Source organism: Colias eurytheme, chromosome 9, assembly GCF_061535395.1.
Source record: "Colias eurytheme isolate Ceu_HAF_F1 chromosome 9, ilColEury1 Martin Lab GWU primary, whole genome shotgun sequence".
Taxonomy (NCBI): domain Eukaryota; kingdom Metazoa; phylum Arthropoda; class Insecta; order Lepidoptera; family Pieridae; genus Colias; species Colias eurytheme.
In genome coordinates, this window is record NC_142988.1 from 4,480,116 (window position 1) to 4,490,949 (window position 10,834).

The 10,834-nt window shown below is 35.1% G+C and overlaps 1 protein-coding gene across 1 annotated transcript; it reads right to left on the reverse strand.

Moving 5' to 3' along the window:
* Positions 1–2,784: 2,784 nt before the first annotated feature.
* LOC149905744 (uncharacterized) lies at positions 2,785–10,419 on the reverse strand. Its single transcript, XM_090105697.1, has 3 exons — positions 9,927–10,419; positions 8,583–8,813; positions 2,785–3,174 (listed from the first exon to the last, which is right to left on the reverse strand). Exons 1-3 carry the CDS (start codon positions 10,356–10,358, stop codon positions 3,040–3,042), a joined length of 798 nt encoding a protein of 265 aa, XP_089961823.1. The 5' UTR covers positions 10,359–10,419; the 3' UTR covers positions 2,785–3,039.
* Between the last annotated feature and the right edge of the window lie 415 nt (positions 10,420–10,834).

Consider the following 10,834-nt stretch of genomic DNA (forward strand, 5'->3'; position numbering starts at 1 on the left):
AAAAAATCAGAATGAGTTATAAAGTATAAAACATAATAATTGATGCCTTGGCAGTTGGCAATGAGTTGAGAAACATGAAAAAGCTTAACAATTAAAGAGCTTAGGTATTAAAGTACCTACTACATGTTCCTTTTTTGTCATCCTTTTTCCGTACCCCAAATAAATAGGAAAAGGGTAGGAAGATAAATGATGTACTTTACTGCTTACGACATTACGATGCGAGCGGACACGTGGAAATGGTAAGGGCTTGTCCACAATGAGAATGACAAATTAATTAGTGCTAGAAGTATGCAAATATATTACAAATATATTGTTCGAGCGGTAACAAAACAATCAGTATATAAAATAAATATCAGCTAAAAGAAGTTTCAGAAAATCAAAATAATTTGGAAAATCCAAAAGTGCACGCCTCATAATTTTTTTTTAATAAATATTTATTAATTATTATTTTTGTTTATTTAATAACAATTAAACCACATCGAATCAGACCCTGAAAAATGAAAGGGTTCTATTCCTGAGCATACTCAAGCGTAAGAGAAAAAAAAAGACTCGATTAGTAAAGTATTTCGGTCGCTATCGTGTTAACAAGAAAAAGGATCCGCACATACAGACACACGGACGTCCAAGACAGAACTTTTTTAAACTGTTTTTTAACCAGTTTAAATAACAAAAATGACATCAAAAATATCATGAACGTTAAAAATAGTGTTTTTTCTTAATATGTGTGTGTATGTATTATCTTACAAGTGCAATGTATGATACATAAAGACATTTTAAGTTTGAAAAATCAGATGTTTTGCGCGAAGTGACAGTAGTACCCACCTCAACGCTTCGCTTATGAGGCGTGCAATAGGTACAATCTACATTAATTATTGTAACTAAGAACGACTCAATCAAATTCCACAAACAATTAAAATGTATTTCTTTTTCAATGCAGAATATTTGATATTTGAATACAAAACAACAATAAATACGCTACAAGAGATCAGGGATCAGTGAACAATGGAGCACCCAGTCTGCTATTGATTCGACTTTTAATAATTCGCTCCAATATCTATGGAAAACCGCATTGATTGAAATTTTATTTCAATGTTTGAGCAAATATCGGGAGGTTTTCGTAACAGAACTGTTTGAAATTTAATTTCGTCTATGTAAGTAAGTGACAAATAACGAACTCGACCGATTATACAAATTATTTTATCCTGAGAAAGTTAACATCTTTACCGTAGTAGGTTTTTTAATATTTGTCTAAGGGTAACCTTAGGTACGTTAGCCATATATATAATTATAGTTTTCCAAGACAAGAGCCAAGAGGGAGGAGGGAGTAGGAGGAGAAGAAAGGAAGGAGAAAATAAAAACACAAACAGGACCATTTCATAATATTATTTGCAATTTGAAGTCACATAAGACACTTCTGCTGCCCTATAAAGTACGTAGGGTTCTTTTTAACCATTACCTATTTTATTAATTTGAGCCAAATAGAAGAGATAACCAAAATAATAAGTCAAATATACTCACTACCGATTAAAGTAGTAGTATAACAGTAGAAACAGTAAAGTTAATATTTTACTGATTTACCAGTAACACACCCTCGTCACGGTGTGATTAGCTACCCTCCGGCCTCTCCCTCACCTGAGGTTATTGCACGACAGATTTCGACATTGATACATTACGGAAAAATCACTTTCACCGTATATTACAATTTACCATCTAAATGCAGTTTTCCGTCTCGAAGGACCAATATTCAAAGGATATTGAAATGTAACTGATTTAAGTTGTTTAATTTGCTTCATTGCCAGATTATTGATTAAGTACCTATTACAATCATAATGACAAAGAAATACTTAAAATAAATTCTTAATTAAACTTAAACCGCTAATTTCTTATCTTTGGCCAGGATCTTTCATTCTCTTCCTCGTTGCAATCTACTCGTTGAACACTATTCAGATGACTTATTAAAAAGTCCTATGATGCTTTTCTGTGAAAATAAAAAGCGCATTTCACGTTTTTAAAAGAAATTGAAAATCTTTGAAGATGTAACCGACCGCGGCGGGGCGCGATGTATCTTAGCGAGTCATTGAGGCAAGGTGTAAGAAACTAGGTGACATTTGAGTCTACGGGCTTTACTGATATCAAGCAAACCCCTGCGGGTAATGGGGGTGTGTAAGCAGTAAGCTTTATCAATATTTACAGATTTTGGAAAATTGTCACTAATGAATGCTTGTAGTACTATAACACCCCTTTGAAGATTTGGTTTCTGTCTAGTATACAAATCTTTGAAGTTTGATATATAAATAAGAATATCCTAGATGAATATTTGTTATTCTTTCTAGAACTGGAAACAGTTAATCGATTCGGTATTAAATTTAGAAACGAGCTAGATTGTTAGTTTGCCTTAGCAGTTAGGACATACCTACTTTCTGACTGGGTAGTTTTTCTAGCGAGTGAAGCAGGAAGATTTTATTCAAATAAATATTGAATCAAACGCATGCTTTGTATCACATACTATTTATTTCAGATTATATACAAAAATGCGCACTTAAGCTAATTACAGCTAATATAAATTAATACATATTTCTATATTATGTTCTGTGATTATGTTTTTTTAATATAATAAAAAACTTATATAGCTAAGACCAGAAACATCGCCAAAAGATAATTATTGTACCTAATCGAATGATTGGCATTCAACAATTGCAACCGATATTACAGTGATTACACACTATAATAACATTAGAATTTACAATGTATTACTAGGTTAGGTCTACTCAAATTATAAGGAATACATATATACAAATAAGTGGAGAATACACATATCACAAAAAATAAAATTAATTTTTCTTAGTACAACTAAAATTATTTAACTTATTGAAATGACAAAGAAACTAGGTATAACTAAATTAAATATTTACCATTTTTTAAGAAAATTCAGTTTTAAAACGAAACAACGAGTTTGACGTCATTGATTTGCAAGTAGAATGTACATACAACAAAAATCATTTGTATCTTGAAAAATTACTAACATTATAAATGATTCCTTCAAGATCGTATAATATTGACATCTTCTTCCTCTCCTATCTGTAATATTGCCTTCTGTATGATGCGCTTGAGTCGCTTCCGATTCTCTGCTGAACGCAGCGTGCGCAGTTCTGAGGCCACGAAGTCTCCGAATATCTAGAAAAATATATTTTTCAATTAGGTATACATTAAAACTAGCTGCGCTCCGCGATTTCACCCACGTGGCTCCACTCCTGTTGGTCTTAGCGTGATGATATCGAATGAATGGGCTATCTAACACCGAAAGAATTTTTCAAATCGGACCAATAGTTCCTGAGATTAGCGCGTTCAAACAAACAAACTCTTCAGCTTTACAATATTATTAGTATGGACGTGCTTTTAGATGATCAATTATTTTATACGAGCTTAAACCTTAAATGTAATGGTCACTTGTAATGGCTTCAGGCTTCAAGGTTGACACGGGATAAATAAATAAATTATTGCGTCGATGATATTCGGTAAAGATGGAAGTAGAGGTAAAAGTTTATTTTATATCCATTGTAGTTTTTGAGTTAAATTTCAACACATCATTAAATCTCTTCTCTTTATAATGCATTATGCAACTTGTTTAAATATTCTAAACTTAATATTTTGATGTTTTAAACGAAATTACATTGAATGAATGAATGAAATACTCTTTATTGTACATATACACAGTGATAAAGTTACATAGTTAAGATAGCTTATAGTAGAGATGTACAAAGAGCGGCTTTATCGCTCGTGAGCGATTTCTTCCAAGCAACTCGATGTAGATAAAGATACAGTGAGCAAGAATTAAAGAGTAGAGTAAGACAAGGAAAGAAGAAAGAATAAACATAGAAAAGTATTATACATAATGAAGGACACATAAGTTGATACATTAATATTACAATAAGATTAAAATTATAAAGAAGGAAAAACTTAAATTTAGATTTATTTTAACGATTTGTCAGTGATCGTGCGAAGGTAGTAGTTCTTCAATTGACTTTTAAAGGAGTGAAGGGTCTGTGCTTTTCTTATCGTGACTGGTAAGGAGTTCCACAACCGGATTGCTTGAACGGAAAAGGAAGAATGAAAGAAATTGGAAGAATGGGAAGGTATATGAAGGGTAAGATTTTCAGCTGATCGTAAGTTCGTATTCCTAGTGCCGAGGAATTCAAAATTAGCTTTTAAGTAGGAAGGTGATGTGGGATTAAAGATAATGGAATAAAGAGAGGCAAGGATATGTGTATTCCGGCGGAGGCGGATGGGGAGCCACTGAAGTCTTGACCGAAATTCCGAAACATGGTCATACTTGCGCAGACCATAAATGAACCGCACAGCAAAATTTTGTAACCGCTCAAGTTTATTAAGTTGTTCTTGAGTTAGATTAGTAAGACATACGTCAGCGTAGTCAAGGATTGGCAGAAGTAAGGATTGGGCCAGCAAAATTTTGGTGGGAATGGGAAGCAAATTACGCATTCTACGCAAACTAGAGGCGGCAGCAAATACTTTGGAACTTATGTTTTTAATCTGATGAGACCATGACAAAGTTTCATCTAGTATGATACCGAGATCTTTAACAAATTTACTGTAAGGAACAGTAGTACCATCGAGTGCAATCGGTGGCAGAGTCGTCCAATTAATCCTAGAAAGGAGACTTTGACTGCCAAATATAATTGCTTGAGATTTTAAAGGATTTAAACTCAGTCCAAAAGATTTACTCCAATCGGATATGTGTGAGAGGTTACGATTTATACAGTACACAGCTTCAGGTAAATCAGTCAAAGTGGCTTGTGAATAAATTTGGAGATCATCAGCGTATAGGTGATAATGTGAGGTCAGTCTTGTGGTAACACAATTTATAAAAATCGCAAATAAGAGAGGTGATAGAACGCCCCCTTGTGGTACACCAGCACTTACGTCACACCAGGAAGAAAAAGTATTTTCAACCTTAACGCGTTGTCGACGGCCGTGCAAGTAGGAACGAAACCATTCTATTGCCACAGGGGATATATTGACGGAAAGCAGTACACTCAACAATACATCATAATCAACTGTATTGAACGCATTGCTAAAATCCAACAGTGTCAAAATTGTAAGCTCTTTGTTATCCATTCCTCTACGTATGTCATCAGTAATTTTCAGAAGGGCTGTAGTCGTACTATGACCGGGGCGGAAACCAGATTGATAGGGATCAAGGAGACAATTGGCATGAAGAAACTGGGATAGTTGTTGGTGGATAAGACGTTCAAGGAGCTTTGACAGGAAGGGTAAAATTGAGATAGGACGAAAATCGGATAGGGATGAAGGATTTCTTTTCTTAGGAATGGGAATGATACTAGCCTTTTTCCAGATATTAGGAAATACTCCAGTATCGAGGGAACAGTTTAGGATATGAGTTATGACAGGGACAATAATATCAAGGATGGGAACGATCATACTACGACTGACACCATCATCTCCGACTGCTTTAGAGGTAATCGATAAAATATTCTTCTCAACATCACTGCTAGCGATTTGCTTAAAAACGAACGGCGGGAAGCTAAAAGATGATGTGTTTGAAATAATATGAGATATTGTTGAGTGTTTATTGCCGTCTTTAAAAGTAGGTGCAGAAGAAGAGAAATGTTTATTTAAAGCGTCTATGCAAATGTTATTATTTAAAGGAGAGTCATTATTTTTACCTATGCCTAGAGTTTTGAGAAATTTCCAAATTTTTGAACTGTCCCCATTTTCAACAGATTGATGGATGTGTCGTCGCTGAGCGTCTCTACATACCACATTGCAACGATTCCTTGCTCTTTTGAAAGTTTCCCAGTCAGAATCAGACTGTGTATGCTTATATTTAGCTTTTGCTTTGTTTTTGGCATCAATCTGGATTTTTATTTCACTAGAGAGCCAAGGGGCAGGAAGGTGTCTTACTTTAATTGGTCTTACAGGAGCATGTTTATCAAATAAGTTCAAGATCTCAGCATTAAACTTTTCAATTTTTTGATCCACTGAATCAGCTGACATAAGTAGGGTCCAATCTGTATTTTTAGCGTCTTGCCGGAGACGTTCTACATCCATACCACCAAAATTTCGCTGCATGAGGATTTTGTGTTTGAATTTAGGGGGACGGGTTTTGTAAGAGAGGTAGATTAGGTCATGACACGAGAAAGAATCTGCAGGGCATTGACCGTGCTTCGAGACATGATCTAGGGAAGAAACAAGGATAAGGTCTAGAAGGGAAGGGGAACAATTTGGAATTTTATGAGTAGCGGAGAGTGGAAGTATGTGTATATTGCATGCATTTACTAAGGAAATAAGTTTTTTGCTGCGGTGATCGTCTTTTAAAAGGCATGTATTAAAATCTCCCATTATAATAACATGCTTAAAGAGTGGAAGAAAGTTTTCAAGAAGAGTCTCAAAAGAAGAAAAGTAATTGACATGAAGAGAAGGACTGTATACTACTCCAAGCAGAAGCTTTGTGCAATTTAAGGATATTTCAATGAGTAAATATTCAGGTGTGTTCGGCGGGGGAGGCTGGAGAGACTGACTCAGTATCGTAAAAGGAATGTCGGAGCGCAAATAAATAGCCACTCCACCTCCTCCTCTTCCAATTCGGTCGTTCCGGATTAAGTTAAATCCAGGTAATGAGTAGGAGGCACTCGGTAAAATCGGTTTCAGCCAAGACTCAGAGACAAGAATGGTGCCAAGGTTCTTGTTATTAAAAGAAGATAAGAGATCTGGATAGTGGGCCGGAATACTTTGGGCATTTATGTGGACTACATTAAAGTTTTTCAAACAATCGGATAAATGGGAACTAATTACTTTGTCTAACGACGAGAAAGTCACACTGGAAAAACTACTATCATTATTCTCGCTATCGGATGAAGCAGTAACATATGTATCACTATCAGAGAAATCTCCGATTAGCATTAAATTAAAATGTAGTACAAACTAAATTAATTTTACAAATTTATCACACAAATATACTATGTTAATTTAAATAAAATTTAATCAAACAGTACATTCCAGCTAAAAAGAGTGAAACCAAAATAGCAACATTACGTTCGATCGTACTCATGACATCTTTAACAAAACATTACGTCTAGAATCTAAGTTAGTATCCTGAATAAAGTTTATAAACAATAATTCTAAATTGAGAGTTCGTAGAAAATTATATTATTCAATATGGCAATATTAAAACAAAAGTCACTAGTACCAAATGACATTTAACCCAACTATTGACATATTATTAGTCTGTGACATATTATAGTGACGTTTAAAGTGTAAACAAACTACACAAGTTGAACTTGAAATTATTATATCAGAAAATAAGTGCCTATTGTAAAAGTACAAGATTTAGAGCATTATTGCATTACAAGAAATAAGAAAAATTAGTTAATGATACCACTATAAAGCAGTCATGGGCGGAAAATGTTACAAGAGGAAAAGTGAAAGAAAGTAAATAAGCAACTCATTTTCTGTTATATCTCTTAGGTCTAGTACCAACCGAGCTTTCCTTATTGACCGCATCATCTATAGTAGCCATGGGAGGATCAGCATTTGCATTCAAGTTATCAGACATCCCAGGAACGGAGTTCAAATCAGAAGAAGATTCAACGCGATGCTTTTTCCCATTCGAGCCTATGACAAATATGATGCCATCTCGTGTCCAGCACTTGTTGACTCCAAAGTGTTGCCGTGCTGCCATAAACAAGTCATGTCTACACTTTGTGAGAAACTCGGATATGGTGACTCCAGAATTCTTGAGAGCAGTTTTGCGCATCCAGACTTTATTTTTAATATGTTGGTCTCTAAATTTGACTAGTATAGGTCTAGGCTTGTTACCTTTAGATGTTCCTATACGATGGCACTTACTTATTGAAGCAGCACTGAGCCCGGCGTCTGGCATTTTATATGATAAGTTGTATAGTAGCATATATTCAAATTCCGTTCTAACTTTTTGATCAAAAGTTAAGCAGGTACCTATCATAAAGTTGTAGTGTTCTTGTGAACTTTAAAACTTCGACTATAAAAAAGATTTCATAAGTACTTTTCAAAGGTTTGAATTTCTCTTCGCGATCGCGATGGTATTGTTTGTAAACCTAGACTTAAAAATAAAGAAATTTCAATTTATAATAACTAATTAATGTAGTTTATAGAGAAATATTTGAGTGCTGTTTTTTATTTACTTTAATAAGCGTTGCAAGATCTACGTTCGTTAATTAATACGTACTTTTACTTTTACAACGTTTCTTAATTGTTAAAGTTTTACATTTGATTGAGGCTGAATCGTTTAAAAAGTAATAATATGTTTTCACATGTCAAGGAATAATTTTAATGTACCCTCTTTTTATGTTTTAAATTATACGCAAAAATAATAACATAGAAGTATATTATTACATGTAAGTTTACACTTACAGCATCCATGTATGTTCATTCAATTTATAAAGGGAATAAATTCAAATTAATCTTCATAATCAATTATAATTTATTTACAGTATTAATTATTAATTCCAATCCGCTACCACTGCATAAATTACCAATCTACCAGGGCATCATAAAACGTCGCATACCTGACATTCATCGGGCGTAATACCAGGCCTGATCCTCGGCTTAGGTTCCTCGGGCCACATCATGGGGTGCGCGGCGGGGGGCAGCGGGGCCACGCGGACCTCGCAGTGGGAGGAGGGGATGTTCGCGGGTACCCGGATCGCAGGCTTGCGGTGTTTCGGCGAAAACGTCGCTGTTGACCGCGCACGTGCTGCCCCGAATTCTATCTCTTCGTCGGCTTGGAATTCTGCGAGCTAAAATAATGTTTGTAATAAATGTGTTAATTATGTAATTGTTTATTCATTTATTAAAATTACTCTACTCAAATAAAGTTAAATGTACCAAATAAAAAATTGTATGGATTTTACTTATTTTGACATTCCTGCAATTTAAATTAGATCATGCCCTTGAACTGGATTATCATTCCGTCTTTCCTTATACCAATAAAAACTAGTTCTGCTAGATAATGGTGGCATAGATAACAACTTCTACGGATAATTAATAGTTGAAGAGACTATGAAGATTTTATCAACATTTATCAATGCCCAATTAAACGGCCATTGCTTAGCAGATAAAAAGTTTGGTGCTATTTTAAACAGGACATTCGCGAATGATTAATTGTCATGTTTATCAGTTGCAAATTAACATACAAATAGAACATATCACAGTAGGCGATAAGACGTCAAAGAGAATGTTAAACAACTTCTAGTTGTCAACCTATAACCCAATACATTTAATTGCGAAGCGATAAAGTGGGTCAGAGTGAGATAATGTCAGAGACAAGACTAGACGAGTGTCTGACGCAATTTGTTTACGCCAGCCGAAACACCGGTTTCGACACATCGTGACGTAATCATGTATGTGGCTGCTCGTATACATAGTGCCTTAAATATATTTTTTTTCAATAAATATACAGACATGTTATTTCCACATAATAATTAGCATCTATTTCAAGGTCAGAATAAAACAGCGTAGATACCTATTAAGTAGGTAAGTACCTACGTATAATGTACATCTATCTATTATATTAATGCTTTAAGAATAAATAATTATTCATGTATGTGGCTTAAAAATATACTTTTCTATATAATATTATACCTAACAAACAAATAATCTACCTACTCCTATTGTTTTTTATTTAGTTTTACTCCTTCAATTTATTATAATCGAAATAATATGTTAATTAACCTACGTATTTATAAAAGCAAAGGTAGCTACAGTCAATATTTCAAACTTGATTACAAAACAAATCCATTAGCAAACAGTTTTTATTGTACCGCCTGTCATTACCGACGTGACGTTTACAAACGTTTTATATCAATTAATGTGTCAAAACGTTATGACGCAATCATAATATCGGTTATTACCTCGAGATTAACAGCCTCTATCGTGTCGAGGGGATCGACGAGCGGCGCCCGCTGCAGAAATAGGAGGGCGTCGAAGTACTCCCACCCGCTCACCTCCGGCACCCCACCCTGCTTCCGTTTTATCTTCCTCAGCTCATTGTTGAACTGCGTCCGCAGATTATGCACTTTCCTGCTTATCTCCTCGGCGGTCGTCCCGAACATGCTCGCCAAATACTCGTACTTCGTCTGCCGCGCCGTTCTAACCTTGTTCAACGGGTGACTCGTGTCCCACAATTCCTTGCATTCCCGTTCCATTGTTTCTATCAATTTCATAGTGTTCTCCGAATTCCAATGCGGTCTGTCAACCTTAGTTTTGGTGGGTTCCCGTTCCCCGTCTGAGTCGTATTCCATTTTCGGCCAGCCCAACTCGGAATTATTTGAGCTGGAATCCATTTTGTGTCGCGTAACAACGTTGTACACTGGGGCGCGCTCTAGCGAGACTGCGCGTTGCGGCAAGCGAGAGGCCGAGAGCAGTGTCGGCTGTCGGCCGGTGCGGCAACGTCGCAATATAATTATAGACGCTCGCTCTCAACGATATCAATGAATGCTGTTTTACGAACTGCATACTCGATAGTGGATGTAATTGGTTTTGCTAGCTAAATGAAAATTATTGTGGCATTCCATTTTTAACTTTAATTTTACTTATTGCATACTCAATATATCTACCTATTTGATGGATAAAGTATCTGAAATATTTTCTCATCTATGTAATTAAATTTTGAATACATACAAATATAATTAAATTATAATCACGTTTAAAAATTAAAGATGTTTTAAGTTTTAACGGATTTTAAACGCGATTTATTCGAATAAATCTTAACGTATAAATCGCGTTTAAAATCCGTTAAAACAACTTTTTCTAAATGTAT